The following is a 22,333-nucleotide window of genomic DNA, read 5'->3' as shown; positions in this document are numbered from 1 at the left end:
TTATACCTGGTGCTAACATGCGTCCTTTGTACTGAACGTATCCACTATCTGATTGTGCCCACGTCGTAGCCGTTGTATCTACACACGATATTAAAACGAGTCTCCTATCCGTCCAGTGTCCCCATGGTGACCAGATATCCTGGTCCCTCCCTGTATGCAAATTATTTGAAGGATATTTTTTTTCAAAATAATACCAATACATTTAGTTTTGAGACTATTATTGATGCCATAAAGTCAATGGTGCGACCTGGCGGCATAACGATGACTTCAAATGGTTTGACCGTCCAGATCTGTTTACACTTGATATCCAGACACAGTCTGACTACCTCCGGAAGTGGTCAGGAAGACCTGATCACAATCAGATCACAATGCTACTTTTTAAAACGTCTGCACCAGTCTAAAACAAAAATGGGACAAGATCAGAACAAAGGACACATGTTAGAACCAGGTATAAAATGGGGCTAGACCTAGCTTTTGTTTTCACAACCATCTCTCTCTCCCTCTCTCTCCCCCCCTCTCTCCCAACCCCTTCACTAGTAGGGTTCATCCTGAGGTCAGCGTCCCAGACGACATCACTAGCAGGGTTCATCCTGAGGTTAACGTCCCAGCGATGACATCACTAGCAGGGTTCATCCTGAGGTCAGCGTCCCAGACGACATCACCAGCAGGGTTCATCCTGAGGTCAGCGTCCCAGCGATGACATCACTAGCAGGGTTCATCCTGAGGTCAGCGTCCCAGACAACATCACTAGCAGGGTTCATCCTGAGGTCAGCGTCCCAGCGATGACATCACTAGCAGGGTTCATCCTGAGGTCAGCGTCCCAGCGATGACATCACTAGCAGGGTTCATCCTGAGGTCAGCGTCCCAGACGACATCACTAGCAGGGTTCATCCTGAGGTCACCGTCCCAGCGATGACATCACTAGCAGGGTTCATCCTGAGGTCAGCGTCCCAGACGACATCACTAGCAGGGTTCATCCTGAGGTCAGCGTCCCAGCGATGACATCAATAGTAGGGTTCATCCTGAGGTTAACGTCCCAGCGATGACATCACTATAGCAGGGTTCATCCTGAGGTCAGCGTCCCAGACGACATCACTAGCAGGGTTCATCCTGAGGTCAGCTTCCCAGACGACATCACTAGCAGGGTTCATCCTGAGGTTAACGTCCCAGCGATGACATCACTAGCAGGGTTCATCCTGAGGTCAGCGTCCCAGACGACATCACTAGCAGGGTTCATCCTGAGGTCAGCGTCCCAGCGATGACATCACTAGCAGGGTTCATCCTGAGGTCAGCGTCCCAGACGACATCACTAGCAGGGTTCATCCTGAGGTCAGCGTCCCAGCGATGACATCACTAGCAGGGTTCATCCTGAGGTCAGCGTCCCAGCGATGACATCACTAGCAGGGTTCATCCTGAGGTCAGCGTCCCAGACGACATCACTAGCAGGGTTCATCCTGAGGTCACCGTCCCAGCGATGACATCACTAGCAGGGTTCATCCTGAGGTCAGCGTCCCAGACGACATCACTAGCAGGGTTCATCCTGAGGTCAGCGTCCCAGCGATGACATCACTAGTAGGGTTCATCCTGAGGTTAACGTCCCAGCGATGACATCACTAGCAGGGTTCATCCTGAGGTCAGAGTCCCAGACGACATCACTAGCAGGGTTCATCCTGAGGTCAGCGTCCCAGACGACATCACTAGCAGGGTTCATCCTGAGGTCAGCGTCCCAGATGACATCACTAGCAGGGTTCATCCTGAGGTCAACGTCCCAGACGACATCACTAGCAGGGTTCATCCTGAGGTCACCGTCCCAGACGACATCACTAGCAGGGTTCATCCTGAGGTCACCGTCCCAGACGACATCACTAGCAGGGTTCATCCTGAGGTCACCGTCCCAGACGACATCACTAGCAGGGTTCATCCTGAGGTCAGCGTCCCAGCGATGACATCACTAGCAGGGTTCATCCTGAGGTCAGCGTCCCAGACGACATCACTAGCAGGGTTCATCCTGAGATCAGCGTCCCAGCGATGACATCACTAGCAGGGTTCATCCTGAGGTCAGCGTCCCAGCGATGACATCACTAGCAGGGTTCATCCTGAGGTCAGCGTCCCAGACGACATCACTAGCAGGGTTCATCCTGAGATCAGCGTCCCAGCGATGACATCACTAGTACACGGAACCCAAACCGGCTGCGCGCGTGCGCCATCGTGCACAAATGTTTTTTTCCCCCCCCCCCCCCCCCACACCAAACACGATCACGGCGCGCATGTTAAAATATCAAAACAAACTCTGAACCAATGACATTAATTTGGGGACAGGTCGAAAAGCATTAAACATGTATGGTAATTTAGCTAGTTAGCTTGCACTTGATAGCTAATTTGTCATATTTAGCTAGCTTGCTGTTGCTAGCTAATTTGTTCTATTTAGCTAGCTTGCTGTTGCTAGCTAATTTGTCCTGGGATATAAACATTGAGTTGTTATTTTACCTGAAATGCACAAGGACCTCTACTCCAACAATTAATCCACACATAAACCAGTCAACCGAATCGTTTCTAGTCATCTCTCCTCCTTCCAGGTTTTTTCTTCTCTTGACTTTATATTGCGATTGGCAACTTTCATAAATTAGGTGCATTACCGCCACCGACCTCGTTCGTCTTTCAGTCACCCACGTGGGTATAACCAATGAGGAGATGGCACGTGGGTACCTGCTTCTATAAACCAATGAGGAAATGGGAGAGGTAGGACTTGCAGCGCGATCTGAGTCAGAAATAGAACTGATTTCTATTTTAGTCCTTGGCAACGCAGACGCTCATTGATACGCGCTGACGCGCGCGAGCAGTGTGGGTGCAAAAATTTAATAACATAGATTTCTAAATTTATTTTGCAAGGCACGCGCCGCAGTCAGCCTTGTAGGGTTCATCCTGAGGTCAGCGTCCCAGCGAGGACACACAGACAGAAGGAGGGACAAAGGACTCGGGAGAGAGAGAGAGAGAGGAGGGAGATCAGAAGATCAGAGGCTTAGTCCTCCTTTTGGTTTCCTCAGCTGGCAACACCATGGCAACACCCTGGCAACAACCTGGCAACCAGGGGGAATCATATGACAGCCTCCTTGCAGGGCTTAACCCTCCTCCACCTCCCAGAGCATAACACGCTGTTACAGCTAGGAGGAGCTGAGAGGAGCTGAGAGGAGCAGAGAGGAGCTGGGGAGGAGCAGGGAGGAGCTGAGAGGAGCAGAGAGGAGCCGAGAGGAGCTGGGGAGGAGCAGGGAGGAGCTGAGGAGGAGCCGAGAGGAGCTGAGGAGGAGCCGAGGAGTAGCAGAGAGGAGCCGGGGAGGAGCAGAGAGGAGCTGAGAGAGGAGCTGAGAGGAGCTGAGAGAGGAGCTGAGAGGAGCTGAGAGAGGAGCTGAGAGGAGCTGAGAGAGGAGCTGAGAGAGGAGCTGAGAGAGGAGCTGAGAGGAGCTGAGAGGAGCTGAGAGGAGCTGAGAGGAGCTGAGAGGAGCTGAGAGAGGAGCTGAGAGAGGAGCTGAGAGAGGAGCTGGGTAAAGGCTGGAAAGAGACAGTCTGCTATTCCAACCCCCTGCCAAGATGTGACCGCAGCAACAAGTTCAACAAGCCCCCCCTCCCCCTTCCCCCAGGCCCCCCCCAGGCCCCCCCCAGGCCCCCTTTCATTGATACGTCACATTAATCTGACGTCCCACAACACCCTGGCAGTCTCTGCTACACACACAGTTCACACACACACACTGGGATCTGCTACACACACAGTTCACACACACACACACTGGGATCTGCTACACACACAGTTCACACACACACACTGGGATCTGCTACACACACAGTTCACACACACACTGGGATCTGCTACACACACAGTTCACACACACTGGGATCTGCTACACACACAGTTCACACACACACACTGGGATCTGCTACACACACACTGGGATCTGCTACACACACAGTTCACACACACACACTGGGATCTGCTACACACACAGTTCACACACACTGGGATCTGCTACACACACAGTTCACACACACACACTGGGATCTGCTACACACACAGTTCACACACACACTGGGATCTGCTACACACACAGTTCACACACACACACTGGGATCTGCTACACACACAGTTCACACACACTGGGATCTGCTACACACACAGTTCACACACACTGGGATCTGCTACACACACAGTTCACACACACTGGGATCTGCTACACACACACTGGGATCTGCTACACACACAGTTCACACACTGGGATGTCTGGTGGGGACCAAGACAAAACACCCCCTGAGAGGCTCCAACCAACAGAATGGGGGGGACAAAACACCCCCTGAGAGGCTCCAACCAACAGAATGGGGGGGACAAAACACCCCCTGAGAGGCTCCAACCAACAGAATGGGGGGGACAAAACACCCCCTGAGAGGCTCCAACCAACAGAATGGGGGGGACAAAACACCCCCTGAGAGGCTCCAACCAACAGAATGGGGGGGACAAAACAGGAGGGAGAGAAACGTTGTAGCTGGGTTACCCCCCCCCCTACTGCTCACCGTGTCCACCCCAGCTAGTAACATCTCCCCTACTGCTCACCGTGTCCACCCCAGCTAGTAACATCTCCCCTACTGCTCACCGTGTCCACCCCAGCTAGTAACATCTCCCCTACTGCTCACCGTGTCCACCCCAGCTAGCAACATCTCCCCTACTGCTCACCGTGTCCACCCCAGCTAGTAACATCTCCCCTACTGCTCACCGTGTCCACCCCAGCTAGTAACATCTCCCTACTGCTCACCGTGTCCACCCCAGCTAGCAACATCTCCCCTACTGCTCACCGTGTCCACCCCAGCTAGTAACATCTCCCCTACTGCTCACCGTGTCCACCCCAGCTAGTAACATCTCCCCTACTGCTCACCGTGTCCACCCCAGCTAGTAACATCTCCCCTACTGCTCACCGTGTCCACCCCAGCTAGTAACATCTCCCTACTGCTCACCGTGTCCACCCCAGCTAGCAACATCTCCCCTACTGCTCACCGTGTCCACCCCAGCTAGTAACATCTCCCCTACTGCTCACCGTGTCCACCCCAGCTAGCAACATCTCCCCTACTGCTCACCGTGTCCACCCCAGCTAGTGACATCTCCCCTACTGCTCACCGTGTCCACCCCAGCTAGTAACATCTCCCCTACTGCTCACCGTGTCCACCCCAGCTAGTAACATCTCCCCTACTGCTCACCGTGTCCACCCCAGCTAGTAACATCTCCCCTACTGCTCACCGTGTCCACCCCAGCTAGTAACATCTCCCCTACTGCTCACCGTGTCCACCCCAGCTAGTAACATCTCCCCTACTGCTCACCGTGTCCACCCCAGCTAGCAACATCTCCCCTACTGCTCACCGTGTCCACCCCAGCTAGTAACATCTCCCCTACTGCTCACCGTGTCCACCCCAGCTAGTAACATCTCCCTACTGCTCACCGTGTCCACCCCAGCTAGCAACATCTCCCCTACTGCTCACCGTGTCCACCCCAGCTAGTAACATCTCCCCTACTGCTCACCGTGTCCACCCCAGCTAGTAACATCTCCCCTACTGCTCACCGTGTCCACCCCAGCTAGTAACATCTCCCCTACTGCTCACCGTGTCCACCCCAGCTAGTAACATCTCCCTACTGCTCACCGTGTCCACCCCAGCTAGCAACATCTCCCCTACTGCTCACCGTGTCCACCCCAGCTAGTAACATCTCCCCTACTGCTCACCGTGTCCACCCCAGCTAGCAACATCTCCCCTACTGCTCACCGTGTCCACCCCAGCTAGTGACATCTCCCCTACTGCTCACCGTGTCCACCCCAGCTAGTAACATCTCCCCTACTGCTCACCGTGTCCACCCCAGCTAGTAACATCTCCCCTACTGCTCACCGTGTCCACCCCAGCTAGTAACATCTCCCCTACTGCTCACCGTGTCCACCCCAACCAGTAACATCTCCCCTACTGCTCACCGTGTCCACCCCAGCTAGCAACATCTCCCCTACTGCTCACCGTGTCCACCCCAGCCAGCAACATCTCCCCTACTGCTCACCGTATCCACCCCAGCCAGCAACATCTCCCCTACTGCTCACCGTGTCCACCCCAGCCAGCAACATCTCCCCTACTGCTCACCGTGTCCACCCCAGCTAGCAACATCTCCCCTACTGCTCACCGTGTCCACCCCAGCTAGTAACATCTCCCCTACTGCTCACCGTGTCCACCCCAGCTAGCAACATCTCCCCTACTGCTCACCGTGTCCACCCCAGCCAGTAACATCTCCCCTACTGCTCACCGTGTCCACCCCAGCTAGTAACATCTCCCCTACTGCTCACCGTGTCCACCCCAGCTAGCAACATCTCCCCTACTGCTCACCGTGTCCACCCCAGCTAGTAACATCTCCCCTACTGCTCACCGTGTCCACCCCAGCTAGTAACATCTCCCCTACTGCTCACCGTGTCCACCCCAGCCAGCAACATCTCCCTCTCCGCTACTGCTCACCGTGTCCACCCCAGCTAGTAACATCTCCCCTACTGCTCACCGTGTCCACCCCAGCTAGCAACATCTCCCCTACTGCTCACCGTGTCCACCCCAGCTAGTAACATCTCCCCTACTGCTCACCGTGTCCACCCCAGCTAGCAACATCTCCCTACTGCTCACCGTGTCCACCCCAGCCAGCAACATCTCCCTCTCCGCTACTGCTCACCGTGTCCACCCCAGCTAGCAACATCTCCCCTACTGCTCACCGTGTCCACCCCAGCTAGCAACATCTCCCCTACTGCTCACCGTGTCCACCCCAGCTAGTAACATCTCCCCTACTGCTCACCGTGTCCACCCCAGCTAGCAACATCTCCCTACTGCTCACCGTGTCCACCCCAGCTAGTAACATCTCCCCTACTGCTCACCGTGTCCACCCCAGCTAGCAACATCTCCCCTACTGCTCACCGTGTCCACCCCAGCTAGTAACATCTCCCCTACTGCTCACCGTGTCCACCCCAGTAACATCTCCCCTACTGCTCACCGTGTCCACCCCAACCAGTAACATCTCCCCTACTGCTCACCGTGTCCACCCCAACAAGTAACATCTCCCCTACTGCTCACCGTGTCCACCCCAGCTAGTAACATCTCCCCTACTGCTCACCGTGTCCACCCCAACCAGTAACATCCCCTCTCCCCTACTGCTCACCGTGTCCACCCCAGCTAGTAACATCTCCCCTACTGCTCACCGTGTCCACCCCAGCTAGTAACATCTCCCCTACTGCTCACCGTGTCCACCCCAGCTAGTAACATCTCCCCTACTGCTCACCGTGTCCACCCCAACCAGTAACATCTCCCCTACTGCTCACCGTGTCCACCCCAGATAGCAACATCTCCCCTACTGCTCACCGTGTCCACCCCAGCTAGCAACATCTCCCCTACTGCTCACCGTGTCCACCCCAGCCAGCAACATCTCCCCTACTGCTCACCGTGTCCACCCCAGCTAGTAACATCTCCCCTACTGCTCACCGTGTCCACCCCAGATAGCAACATCTCCCCTACTGCTCACCGTGTCCACCCCAGATAGTAACATCTCCCCTACTGCTCACCGTGTCCACCCCAGCTAGTAACATCTCCCCTACTGCTCACCGTGTCCACCCCAGATAGCAACATCTCCCCTACTGCTCACCGTGTCCACCCCAGCTAGCAACATCTCCCCTACTGCTCACCGTGTCCACCCCAGCTAGCAACATCTCCCCTACTGCTCACCGTGTCCACCCCAGCTAGCAACATCTCCCCTACTGCTCACCGTGTCCACTCCAGCTAGTAACATCTCCCCTACTGCTCACCGTGTCCACCCCAGCTAGTAACATCTCCCCTACTGCTCACCGTGTCCACCCCAGCTAGTAACATCTCCCCTACTGCTCACCGTGTCCACCCCAGATAGCAACATCTCCCCTACTGCTCACCGTGTCCACCCCAGCTAGCAACATCTCCCCTACTGCTCACCGTGTCCACCCCAGCTAGTAACATCTCCCCTACTGCTCACCGTGTCCACCCCAACAAGTAACATCTCCCCTACTGCTCACCGTGTCCACCCCAGCTAGTAACATCTCCCCTACTGCTCACCGTGTCCACCCCAACCAGTAACATCCCCTCTCCCCTACTGCTCACCGTGTCCACCCCAGCCAGCAACATCTCCCCTACTGCTCACCGTGTCCACCCCAGCTAGTAACATCTCCCCTACTGCTCACCGTGTCCACCCCAGCTAGTAACATCTCCCCTACTGCTCACCGTGTCCACCCCAGATAGCAACATCTCCCCTACTGCTCACCGTGTCCACCCCAGCTAGCAACATCTCCCCTACTGCTCACCGTGTCCACCCCAGCCAGCAACATCTCCCCTACTGCTCACCGTGTCCACCCCAGCTAGTAACATCTCCCCTACTGCTCACCGTGTCCACCCCAGCTAGTAACATCTCCCCTACTGCTCACCGTGTCCACCCCAGATAGCAACATCTCCCCTACTGCTCACCGTGTCCACCCCAGCTAGCAACATCTCCCCTACTGCTCACCGTGTCCACCCCAGCCAGCAACATCTCCCCTACTGCTCACCGTGTCCACCCCAGCTAGTAACATCTCCCCTACTGCTCACCGTGTCCACCCCAGCTAGTAACATCTCCCCTACTGCTCACCGTGTCCACCCCAGCTAGTAACATCTCCCCTACTGCTCACCGTGTCCACCCCAGATAGCAACATCTCCCCTACTGCTCACCGTGTCCACCCCAGATAGCAACATCTCCCCTACTGCTCACCGTGTCCACCCCAGCCAGTAACATCTCCCTCTCCCCTACTGCTCACCGTGTCCACCCCAGCCAGTAACATCTCCCTCTCCCCTACTGCTCACCGTGTCCACCCCAGATAGCAACATCTCCCCTACTGCTCACCGTGTCCACCCAGCAACATCTCCCCTACTGCTCACCGTGTCCACCCCAGCTAGCAACATCTCCCCTACTGCTCACCGTGTCCACCCCAGCTAGCAACATCTCCCCTACTGCTCACCGTGTCCACCCCAGCTAGCAACATCTCCCCTACTGCTCACCGTGTCCACCCCAGCTAGCAACATCTCCCCTACTGCTCACCGTGTCCACCCCAGCTAGCAACATCTCCCCTACTGCTCACCGTGTCCACCCCAGCCAGCAACATCTCCCCTACTGCTCACCGTGTCCACCCCAGCTAGTAACATCTCCCCTACTGCTCACCGTGTCCACCCCAGCTAGTAACATCTCCCCTACTGCTCACCGTGTCCACCCCAGCTAGTAACATCTCCCCTACTGCTCACCGTGTCCACCCCAGATAGCAACATCTCCCCTACTGCTCACCGTGTCCACCCCAGATAGCAACATCTCCCCTACTGCTCACCGTGTCCACCCCAGCCAGTAACATCTCCCTCTCCCCTACTGCTCACCGTGTCCACCCCAGCCAGTAACATCTCCCTCTCCCCTACTGCTCACCGTGTCCACCCCAGATAGCAACATCTCCCCTACTGCTCACCGTGTCCACCCCAGATAGCAACATCTCCCCTACTGCTCACCGTGTCCACCCCAGCCAGTAACATCTCAGTCATGTTAGCGTAGATCTCCTCCAGGTTCATCTCTCGGGTCACCAGCATGTGAGTTAAAAGCCCCCCCTTCACCGTCTCTCCTCGGGACACCAGATCCTGGATCTCCCCCAGACGCTTATCCACATGGATCTGGCCTGGGGGGAGGAGAGGAGGAGAGGGGGGAGGAGAAGGAGGAGAGGGGGGAGGGGAGGAGAGGAGGGGGGGGGAGAAGGAGGAGAGGGGGGGGGGGAGGAGAGGAGGGGGGTATAGGGTTACATGCATGCATTCACAAGTGAGTCATTTATCAGACGCTCTTATCCAGAGACACTTACAGTCAGAGACACTCATTAGAAATAATGGGTTTTAAAAAGGGTTCTTCGTCTGTCCCCATAGGATAACCCTTTATGGATCCTGGTAAAAATCATTTTGAGTTCCATGTAGAACCCTCTGTGTAAAGGGTTCTACCTGGAACCAAAAGTGTTCTACCTGGAACCAAAAGTGTTCTACCTGGAATCAAAAGGGTTCTACCCGGAACCAAAAGGGTTCTACACAGGGTTCTCCTATGGGGACAGGCGAAGTACCATTTGATGTTTTTCTAAGAGTGTAGGTGAGACATTCCCCTCAATAAAGTAGCTCTCAGCAGTCAGACCTGTCGGAGGCTTTTAAAGGTCAAACACCGGGTAAATCACCCGTCGGAGGCTTTTAAAGGTCAAACACCGGGGTAAATCACCGGTCTGAGGCTTTTAAAGATCAAACACTGGGGTAAATCACCGGTCTGAGGCTTTTAAAGATCAAACACCGGGGTAAATCACCCGTCGGAGGCTTTTAAAGGTCAAACACCGGGGTAAATCACCCGTCTGAGGCTTTTAAAAGGTCAAACACCAGGGTAAATCACCCGTCTGAGGCTTTTAAAGGTCAAACACCAGGGTAAATCACCAGTCTGAGGCTTTTAAAGGTCAAACACCGGGGTAAATGACCGGTCTGAGGCTTTTAAAGGTCAAACACCGGGGTAAATGACCAGTCTGAGGCTTTTAAAGGTCAAACACCGGGGTAAATCACCAGTCTGAGGCTTTTAAAGGTCAAACACCGGGGTAAATGACCAGTCTGAGGCTTTTAAAGGTCAAACACCGGGGTAAATCACCAGTCTGAGGCTTTTAAAGGTCAAACACCAGGGTAAATCACCCGTCTGAGGCTTTAAAAGGTCAAACACCGGGGTAAATCACCCGTCGGAGGCTTTAAAAGGTCAAACACCGGGGTAAATCACCAGTCTGAGGCTTTTAAAGGTCAAACACCAGGGTAAATGACCGGTCTGAGGCTTTTAAAGGTCAAACACCGGGGTAAATCACCAGTCTGAGGATTTAAAAGGTCAAACACCGGGGTAAATCACCAGTCTGAGGCTTTTAAAGGTCAAACACCAGGGTAAATGACCAGTCTGAGGCTTTTAAAGGTCAAACACCAGGGTAAATGACCGGTCTGAGGCTTTTAAAGGTCAAACACCGGGGTAAATCACCAGTCTGAGGCTTTTAAAGGTCAAACACCGGGGTAAATCACCAGTCTGAGGCTTTTAAAGATCAAACACCGGGGTAAATCACCCGTCTGAGGCTTTTAAAGATCAAACACCGGGGTAAATCACCAGTCTGAGGCTTTTAAAGATCAAACACCGGGGTAAATCACCAGTCTGAGGCTTTTAAAGATCAAACACCGGGGTAAATCACCAGTCTGAGGCTTTTAAAGATCAAACACCAGGGTAAATCACCAGTCTGAGGCTTTTAAAGGTCAAACACCAGGGTAAATCACCCGTCTGAGGCTTTTAAAGGTCAAACACCGGGGTAAATCACCCGTCTGAGGCTTTTAAAGGTCAAACACCAGGGTAAATCACCCGTCGGAGGATTTAAAAGGTCAAACACCGGGGTAAATGACCAGTCTGAGGCTTTTAAAGGTCAAACACCGGGGTAAATCACCCGTCTGAGGCTTTAAAAGGTCAAACACCGGGGTAAATCACCCGTCGGAGGCTTTAAAAGGTCAAACACCGGGGTAAATCACCAGTCTGAGGCTTTTAAAGGTCAAACACTGGGGTAAATCACCAGTCTGAGGCTTTTAAAGGTCAAACACCGGGGTAAATCACCAGTCTGAGGCTTTTAAAGGTCAAACACCGGGGTAAATCACCCGTCGGAGGCTTTTAAAGGTCAAACACCGGGGTAAATCACCCGTCGGAGGCTTTTAAAGGTCAAACACCGGGGTAAATCACCCGTCGGAGGCTTTTAAAGGTCAAACACCGGGGTAAATCACCAGTCTGAGGCTTTTAAAGGTCAAACACCGGGGTAAATGACCCGTGGGAAATGCAGCATCACCGAAACGTACTGAAGCTGAAGAGTCCGTCCCAGGAGCTGCAGAACTCCTCCCAGGGCCTGGGGATGATGGTTCTGAGCCACTTGGGGATGGCCCCGGCGTACATGGTCATTTTAAAGGAACTAAACATCAGGTGCAGGGCTGCGATGTAGTCCTGGCTCTTCTGAGGAATCTCATTCTCCAAGCAGCCCAGACGGTCCTCGTACAAGATGGCTGCCATACCTGGAAGAAGAAGAGGAAGGTAAAATGAACTTGGAAGATTAAAAAAAAAGATCACAAGAAAGTTGGGGTTTATTATTAGTTTAGCTGGCATGACAACTGGAAATGATGTCACACCTGTAAAGCACCTGCACCCTCAACAAGACTTCCCACAGAGTCTAAACAGATACAGTACGTAGTCTACATGGAACCTGATATACCGGAGGGATCACTGATTAGTCACCCATCCTCCCTGTACCCACTACCCATCCTCCCTGTACCCACTACCCATCCTCCCTGTACCCATCCTCCCAGTACCCACTACCCATCCTCCCTGTACCCATCCTCCCTGTACCCACCCTCCCTGTACCCACTACCCATCCTCCCTGTACCCACTACCCATCCTCCCTGTACCCATCCTCCCTGTACCCATCCTCCCAGTACCCACTACCCATCCTCCCTGTACCCATCCTCCCTGTACCCACTACCCATCCTCCCTGTACCCATCCTCCCTGTACCCACTACCCATCCTCCCTGTACCCATCCTCCCTGTACCCACTACCCATCCTCCCTGTACCCACTACCCATCCTCCCTGTACCCATCCTCCCTATACCCACTACCCATCCTCCCTGTACCCACTACCCATCCTCCCTGTACCCACTACCCATCCTCCCTGTACCCACTACCCATCCTCCCAGTACCCACTACCCATCCTCCCAGTACCCATCCTCCCTGTACCCACTACCCATCCTCCCTGTACCCATCCTCCCTGTACCCATCCTCCCTGTACCCACCCTCCCTGTACCCACTACCCATCCTCCCTGTACCCATCCTCCCTGTACCCACCCTCCCTGTACCCACTACCCATCCTCCCTGTACCCACTACCCATCCTCCCTGTACCCATCCTCCCTGTACCCACCCTCCCTGTACCCACTACCCATCCTCCCTGTACCCATCCTCCCTGTACCCATCCTCCCTGTACCCACCCTCCCTGTTCCCACTACCCATCCTCCCTGTACCCATCCTCCCTGTACCCACTACCCATCCTCCCTGTACACACTACCCATCCTCCCAGTACCCATCCTCCCTGTACCCACTACCCATCCTCCCTGTACCCATCCTCCCTGTACCCATCCTCCCTGTACCCACTACCCATCCTCCCTGTACCCACTACCCATCCTCCCTGTACCCACTACCCATCCTCCCTGTACCCATCCTCCCTGTACCCATCCTCCCTGTACCCACTACCCATCCTCCCTGTACCCACCATCCATCCTCCCTGTACCCACTACCCATCCTCCCTGTGCCCATCCTCCCTGTACCCACTACCCATCCTCCCTGTACCCACTACCCATCCTCCCTGTACCAATCCTCCCTGTACCCATCCTCCCTGTACCCACTACCCATCCTCCCTGTACCCACTACCCATCCTCCCTGTACCCACCTTCCTGTACCCACTACCCATCCTCCCTGTACCCATCCTCCCTGTACCCACTACCCATCCTCCCACAACCCACCCTCCCTGTACCCATCCTCCCTGTACCCACCACCCATCCTCCCTGTACCCACTACCCATCCTCCCTGTACCCACTACCCATCCTCCCTGTACCCATCCTCCCTGTACCCACTACCCATCCTCCCTGTACCCACTACCCATCCTCCCTGTACCCATCCTCCCTGTACCCACCCTCCCTGTACCCACTACCCATCCTCCCTGTACCCATCCTCCCTGTACCCATCCTCCCTGTACCCATCCTCCCTGTACCCATCCTCCCTGTACCCACTACCCATCCTCCCTGTACCCATCCTTCCTGTACCCACTACCCATCCTCCCTGTACCCACTACCCATCCTCCCTGTACCCATCCTCCCTGTACCCACTACCCATCCTCCCTGTACCCACTACCCATCCTCTCTGTACCCATCCTCCCTGTACCCATCCTCCCTGTACCCACTACCCATCCTCCCTGTACCCATCCTCCCTGTACCCATCCTCCCTGTACCCACTACCCATCCTCCCTGTACCCACTACCCATCCTCCCTGTACCCATCCTCCCTGTACCCACTACCCATCCTCCCTGTACCCATCCTCCCTGTACCCACTACCCATCCTCCCAGTACCCATCCTCCCTGTACCCATCCTCCCTGTACCCATCCTCCCTGTACCCACTACCCATCCTCCCTGTACCATCCTCCCTGTACCCATCCTCCCTGTACCCACTACCCATCCTCCCTGTACCCACTACCCATCCTCCCTGTACCCATCCTCCCTGTACCCACTACCCATCCTCCCTGTACCCATCCTCCATGTACCCACTACCCATCCTCCCTGTACCTATCCTCCCTGTACCCATCCTCCCTGTACCCACTACCCATCCTCCCAGTACCCATCCTCCCTGTACCCATCCTCCCTGTACCCATCCTCCCTGTACCCACTACCCATCCTCCCTGTACCATCCTCCCTGTACCCATCCTCCCTGTACCCACTACCCATCCTCCCTGTACCCACTACCCATCCTCCCAGTACCCATCCTCCCAGTACCCATCCTCCCTGTACCCACTACCCATCCTCCCTGTACCCACTACCCATCCTCCCTGTACCCATCCTCCCTGTACCCACTACCCATCCTCCCTGTACCCATCCTCCATGTACCCACTACCCATCCTCCCTGTACCCACTACCCATCCTCCCTGTACCCACTACCCATCCTCCCTGTACCCACTACCCATCCTCCCAGTACCCATCCTCCCTGTACCCACCCTCCCTGTACCCACTACCCATCCTCCCTGTACCCACTACCCACCCTCCATGTACCCACTACCCACCTTCCATTGCGTATTTGAAAAACAGATCGTTAATATTGAGTACAGTGAGTCCGTCTGTCTGCTGGCTCCTCAGCGTCTCCACCCTCTTCACCAGGTCATCCACCACAGCATTCACATCGTCAGAGAACTGAGCCACGTCCTTCGGTCTCATGATCAGCTGACGGAGGATGCTACGCATCTTCAACCAGTCCTCACCCTCCCTACAGAGAGAGAACGGGGAGAGAAGGTGGTCACAGAGAGACAACAACTGAAAAGGGTTTTCACAGAAATCCCGGTTGGGAAGATTCCCGCAATCAGATACAAGCAGGTTCCAACGTCACAAATGTTGTTGCTGTAATTTACACGAACGAATTAATACAAGGTCATAAATGTTTTATTTGTTGATAAAAAATGTGTTCATATAAAAAAGGATAAGAATTAATAAATTCATTATATAAATACAAGGATATTTTATGGAGAAAAATAGAAAAGTGAGGCGTTGAAAAAAAGGGTTAAAAAGGGTTGTGTCAATTAATTCACAGAGTTTAAGATGAAGGTGGAAGGAAACCGCACACTGCTCTTGATATTATCACGGATATTTAATCAGCTTTACGTATCGGCCTCGCAACCTTCGTCAGAGCTTTACGTATCGGCCTCACGGCCTTCGTCAGAGCTTTACGTATCGGCCTCACGGGCTTCGTCAGAGCTTTACGTATCGGCCTCACGGCCTTCGTCAGAGCTTTACGTATCGGCCTCACGGCCTTCGTCAGAGCTTTACGTATCGGCCTCACGGGCTTCGTCAGAGCTTTACGTATCGGCCTCACGGGCTTCGTCAGAGCTTTACGTATCGGCCTCACGGGGTTCGTCAGAGCTTTACGTATCGGCCTCAGGGCCTTCCTCAGAGCTTTACGTATCGGCCTCACGGCCTTCGTCAGAGCTTTACGTATCGGCCTCAGGGCCTTCCTCAGAGCTTTACGTATCGGCCTCACGGGCTTCGTCAGAGCTTTACGTATCGACCTCACGGCCTTCGTCAGAGCTTTACGTATCGACCTCACGGCCTTCGTCAGAGCTTTACGTATCGGCCTCACGGCCTTCGTCAGAGCTTTACGTATCGACCTCGCGGCCTTCGTCAGAGCTTTACGTATCGGCCTCACGGCCTTCGTCAGAGCTTTACGTATCGGCCTCAGGGCCTTCGTCAGAGCTTTACGTATCGGCCTCACGGCCTTCGTCAGAGCTTTACGTATCGGCCTCACGGCCTTCCTCAGAGCTTTACGTATCGGCCTCAGGGCCTTCGTCAGAGCTTTACGTATCGGCCTCACGGCCTTCGTCAGAGCTTTACGTATCGGCCTCACGGCCTTCGTCAGAGCTTTACGTATCGACCTCACGGCCTTCGTCAGAGCTTTACGTATTGGCCTCAGGGCCTTCGTCAGAGCTTTACGTATCGGCCTCACGGCCTTCGTCAGAGCTTTACGTATCGGCCTCACGGCCTTCGTCAGAGCTTTACGTATCGGCCTCACGGCCTTTGTCAGAGCTTTTGTCAATAGAGTCAAGTTTTGTTTTTAAAGTAACAAATAGGAATACATTGAGGTGGTAATGTGACATCACTGGTTTTACGGAACAATATGTACTCTGAGAAACACATTCTTCACTTGTCAAACATCCCGTTTTTTGTTCATATGTACATTGTTGATGATTTTACACAAAAATATTCATTACAACTAACTGAAGTCGATACTACTTCTCCGTGTGAATCATTTCTAGATTTTCCTCCTTTCAAAAAGGGGGGTATAACGTTTTGTGTCCCGTGATGTCACAGGTCGTAGTTCAGAGGTCAGACTCACGCCGAGATAAGTCCGGTAGATCGGCCCCTCAGGTCGCGGTACTCCTTCCAAGACTCCATGTTGCCTCTCTGCGGGGCCACACCCTCCGTCCTCAGCACCTCGGCAACCAGATCCCGCCCTGCGATGGACACGACCAGCTGGGGGCCGAAACGAGACTTAAAAATCTTCCCATACTTCTGAGAGTGTTCCATCTGGGGGGAGAGAGAGAGGAAACTTGCTGTCAACAGCCTGTCTGGGATTTGCTGTCAACATCCCGTCTGGGATTTGCTGTCAACATCCCGTCTGAGATTTGCTGTCAACATCCCGTCTGGGATTTGCTGTCAACATCCCGTCTGGGATTTGCTGTCAACATCCCGTCTGAGATTTGCTGTCAACATCCCGTCTGAGATTTGCTGTCAACATCCCGTCTGGGATTTGCTGTCAACATCCCGTCTGGGATTTGCTGTCAACATCCCGTCTGGGATTTGCTGTCAACATCCCGTCTGGGATTTGCTGTCAACATCCTGTCTGGGATTTGCTGTCAACATCCTGTCTGAGATTTTCTGTCAACATCCTGTCTGTGATTTGCTGTCAACATCCTGTCTGGGATTTGCTGTCAACATCCTGTCTGTGATTTGCTGTCAACATCCTGTCTGTGATTTGCTGTCAACATCCTGTCTGTGATTTGCTGTCAACATCCTGTCTGTGATTTGCTGTCAACATCCTGTCTGGGATTTGCTGTCAACACCCTGTCTGGGATTTGCTGTCAACATCCTGTCTGGGATTTGCTGTCAACATCCTGTCTGGGATTTGCTGTCAACACCCTGTCTGGGATTTGCTGTCAACATCCTGTCTGGGATTTGCTGTCAACATCCTGTCTGGGATTTGCTGTCTGGGATTTGCTGTCAACATCCTTTCTGGGATTTGTCATTTAGGGGTTTAAGCCTATAGAATGTGATGCCTGTGTTTTGATCTAGAGTCACACTAAACTAATCCTCATCCCCATCTCTCTTTCTATCTCACAGAGTTTGGCAACGGGAGTTTGGCAACGGGAATTTGTCAACGGGAATTTGTCAACGGGAGTTTGTCAACACAGCACAAAGAGGCCTGGGACCAGGCTACCCAGATGTAGACAGGCAGTGTTGCTAGGTTACATTCAGAAATAATGGAGGGTCACACTAAACCGATCTTTCACTCTATTGCGCTCTCTCCCCTCTACCGCCGTGCGGAACAATACATGTAACTGCCACGGTTTTCCTCATACCATTTCCCTAACCCCTATTAAGTAATGGTTCCATTTCCCTAACCCCTATTAAGTAATGGTTCCATTTCCCTAACCCCTATTAAGTAATGGTTCCATTTCCCTAACACCTATTAAGTAATGGTTCCATTTCCCTAACCCTTATTAAGTAATGGATCCATTTCCCTAACATGATGATGGTTATGCAACGCCCCCATACACTACTTCTGATTGGCTATTCAAAATGTAACCCCCCCCACTGGGACACACATCTTTGTCGTCAAGCTCCGGCACAAATGCCCCAAAGGAAGTACCGAAAACAACTGTTCTCGTGTTTCAAGCCAGTTGTATTATGTACTATGGGCTTTTTTCCCCCGTCCCCCATTTTCACTCACAATGGATTCATTCAGCACACAACCAGCACTATAACGAAAAGTATATTTTTCACCAAAACAATGTGCACCTTAACCTGTATGTCTACAGTGGCTTAGTTGTGTTATTAACCAGGGAGAAAGCTTATTCTTCTTCATTAGACTGAAGTACATGAACACTAGTAGACAGAAAAACAACGGGCATTAACAGTGTGGTAAACAGAAGACGTGTTTTCCTATTGACTCCCAGGTAACAATGATCTTCTTCAATAGCGAGTTATAGTAGACAGACTAGTCTGGCGTGCCACAGTATCCTGTTTTACAGTCACCTTCGGCTCTTAAGACCGATAGGTTCACCTCAGGTGACACCGAGGAAGGAGTGTTTGCTTATGCAACGGGGGAAAGTTTTACTACGCTAGTCAGTCTGGGTTCAAGTCGACTTAAATGTCTGGACTCCAGTCGGTCTCCTCAATGCACCCAGTTACGCAAAAGCACACATAATGTGAAGTAAATTACAAATATGGATGGGTGGGCTTTTAAAACGCGAACGTCTAGCAAACCAAAAAGTTTGCGAGTCTTTAGATTTCATAACGCGAACGTCTAGCCAACCTTTTAGACGTCATAACGCGAACGTCTAGCCAACCTTTTAGACGTCATAACGCGAACGTCTAGCCAACCTTTTAGACGTCATAACGCGAACGTCTAGCCAACCTTTTAGACGTCATAACGCGAACGTCTAGCCAACCTTTTAGACGTCATAACGCGAACGTCTAGCCAACCTTTTAGACGTCATAACGCGAACGTCTAGCCAACCTTTTAGATGTCATAACGCGAACGTCTAGCCAACCTTTTAGACGTCATAACGCGAACGTCTAGCCAACCTTTTAGATGTCATAACGCGAACCTTTAGCCAACCAAAAGGTTTGCGAGTTTAGATTTCATCACGGACAACTGTAGCAATTTAGCTAATTATCAACTCCTTTAGTTACTTTGCATGTTAGGTAACCCTACCCATAACCTTAATAACCCTTAAACCTAACTCATAACCCTGACCTTAACCCATAGCCTAGCTAACGTCAGCCATAACAAATTGGAATAAGTAATATATAAATCATACGTTTTGCAAATTCAAAACATTTTGTTACGAATGCAATGGTCTTCTGTTTTTGGATTGAATATTTCGGTGATTTTGCAACGATTGGCACTTTTGGCATTTTCTTAAGTTTCTTGGGAAATACTTTTATCAACAGAAATGTTTGTCATTTTGTCAGGAACCATAAACTGGTATTGGCTGGGACCATTTTATTCGACAAATGTTTTTCCTCCGACTTTCTGCCAATGTCATTTCCGTCACATCATCAAATATGTTGTTTTAAAACCGAATGACAAACACAATGTGTTTTGGGATTATTGTTTTTGTCTGTCTATAGGGTTTGTTACTACCACACTTAGAAATAATTATTTGTATTCATAAATATGAGTCTCCGCTGGCTAAACTTGTGTTCCTGCACAGAGGCTACCATCAAACATGCAATTTCTTGTTGAAATTATCATTTATTTATACTTTTTACACTCGTTATATTGGGAAAAGTAAGTGCTTTACTCATGACGTAGACAGACATGTGTTATTTAATGTGTAGTCTGCCTATATATTTACTTTCTTTAGAAATATGTGTAGATTGTGGGGGTAATGAGACCAGGCAGCCTACCTGAATTTCGTGGATTCTACTGAAACCGTCCCGGTAAAAGAACTCGATCAGGTTGCTGATGGCGCTGGGTCCCGGCATCTCTTTCAGACTCTTGATCCGGGTCTCCTTAGCGACCACCTCCACCCTGGCCCCCGGTGTGATCAAACCGTCCGGGAAAGTCTCTTCTCGGGTCGCAGAGATCCGGAGCGACTCGCTGGTTGCAGATTTGAGCAGCGCGGGAGAATTACTTACAAACCTCTTATTGAGCATTTCTCCCAAAACACTCCTGCAGCTCAATTGAAGGATTTTATTCTGAAGTGCCATTTTGTAGTTTTTTAAATTGTAAGGATCTTGTAGACTGTCTCTTTTGTTGCAAGAAAAGGACTTGGTGGGGGAAAACTCACAACAACAACAAATAGCCTAAACAATCTGTTAATAAAACGCGAATGAATTCCACATCTGCTTTGCGCCAAAATGCATGTTCCGGGCACGTCAGAGAATGACCGGCTCGACTCCCGAAATGGACTGAGATTATTGGAGACGGTACTGGGAGGAGAAGCAACAGTCTTTTAAAGAAGAGTTTATGTAACCCTCGGACTGGAAGAGGATTGGATGTTCAGGGCTCGGGGGGAGAGAGATCGGGTTCATGTTAGGCTGAGGGCGTTCCAACCCCCCCCCCCCCCCAAAAAAAAGGAGCGAGAGAGACAGAGTGAGTGAGAGGGAGAGAGAGAGAGAGAATGCAGAATTCTGCAAAAATATCCTCCGTGTACAACGTAGAACACCAAATAATGCATGCAGAGCAGAATTAGGCCGATACCCACTAATGATCAAAATCCAGAAAAGAGCCGTTAAATTCTACAACCACCTAAAAGGAAGCGATTCCCAAACCTTCCATAACAAAGCCATCACCTACAGAGAGATGAACCTGGAGAAGAGTCCCCTAAGCAAGCTGGTCCTAGGGCTCTGTTCACAAACACAAACACACCCCACAGAGCCCCAGGACAGCAACACAATTAGACCCAACCAAATCATGAGAAAACAAAAAGATAATTACTTGACACATTGGAAAGAATTAACAAAAAAACAGAGCAAACTAGAATGCTATTTGGCCCTAAACAGAGAGTACACAGTGGCAGAATACCTGACCACTGTGACTGACCCAAACTTAAGGTAAGCTTTGACTATGTACAGACTCAGTGAGCATAGCCTTGCTATTGAGAAAGGCCGCCGTAGGCAGACATGGCTCTCAAGAGAAGACAGGCTATGTGCTCACTGCCCACAAAATGAGGTGGAAACTGAGCTGCACTTCCTAACCTCCTGCCCAATGTATGACCATATTAGAGAGACATATTTCCCTCAGATTACACAGATCCACAAAGAATTTGAAAACAAATCCAATTTTGATAAACTCCCATATCTACTGGGAGAAATTCCACAGTGTGCCATCACAGCAGCAAGATTTGTGACCTGTTGCCACAAGAAAAGGGCAACCAGTGAAGAACAAACACCATTGTAAATACAACCCATATTTATGCTTATTTATTTTAACTTGTGTGCTTTAACCATTTGTACATTGTTACAACACTGTATATATATAATATGACATTTGTAATGTCTTTATTGTTTTGAAACTTCTGTATGTGTAATGTTTACTGTTAATTTGTATTGTTTGTTTCACTTTTGTGTATTGTCTACCTCACTTGCTTTGGCAATGTTAACACATGTTTCCCATGCCAATAAAGCCCCTTGAATTGAATTGAATTGAATTGAGAGAGAGAGAGAGGGAGAGAGGGAGAGAGGGAGAGAGGGAGAGAGGGAGAGAGGGAGAGAGTGAGAGAGAGAGAGAGAGAGAGAGAGAGAGAGAGAGAGAGGGAGAGAGAGAGAGAGAGATACAGAGAGTGAGAGAGGGAGGGAAGGAAGGAGAGAGGGAGGGCGGAGTAGAATACAACGTGCCAAAAAAAACAATTACACTTCACTGATACATGAACAGGTGTCGGGGGAGTAAGACCTTGTTTGACATTTGACCTAATCTCAGTTAGACTAAGACTTGTTATAAATCCTGCTAAATCAGACCAAGGTGAAAAACAACTCCATTAGGAGGCTCATAATTAAATAGTATTTATCAGGCACATGTTCCTACCTTCCTGTCTCTCTCTCTCTCTCTCTCTCTGTCTCTCTCTCTCTCTCTCTCTCTCTCTCTCTCTCTCTCTCTATGTCTCTCTCTCTGTCTCTCTCTCTCTCTGTCTCTCTGTCTCTCTGTCTCT

At 51.6% G+C, this 22,333-nt stretch overlaps 1 protein-coding gene across 1 annotated transcript in view; it reads right to left on the bottom strand.

Annotated features, from left to right (window-relative positions):
* The window catches only part of LOC120035602 (cytochrome P450 27C1), a 28,300-nt gene extending 7,704 nt beyond the window's left edge, over nucleotides 1–20,596 (bottom strand). Inside the window, exons 1-5 of the mRNA XM_038982200.1 lie at nucleotides 20,091–20,596; nucleotides 16,792–16,982; nucleotides 14,972–15,171; nucleotides 11,959–12,168; nucleotides 9,589–9,752 (exon numbers count right to left, since the gene is read on the bottom strand). Coding sequence (XP_038838128.1) covers nucleotides 9,589–9,752; nucleotides 11,959–12,168; nucleotides 14,972–15,171; nucleotides 16,792–16,982; nucleotides 20,091–20,393 — 1,068 coding nt within the window. The 5' untranslated portion in view covers nucleotides 20,394–20,596. The remainder of the gene's footprint in view (nucleotides 1–9,588; nucleotides 9,753–11,958; nucleotides 12,169–14,971; nucleotides 15,172–16,791; nucleotides 16,983–20,090) is intronic.
* Nucleotides 20,597–22,333: the final 1,737 nt, after the last annotated feature.

Source organism: Salvelinus namaycush, unplaced genomic scaffold (genome assembly GCF_016432855.1).
Source record: "Salvelinus namaycush isolate Seneca unplaced genomic scaffold, SaNama_1.0 Scaffold1066, whole genome shotgun sequence".
NCBI classification, from domain to species: domain Eukaryota; kingdom Metazoa; phylum Chordata; class Actinopteri; order Salmoniformes; family Salmonidae; genus Salvelinus; species Salvelinus namaycush.
This window is presented reverse-complemented; position numbering and strand designations above follow the sequence as displayed.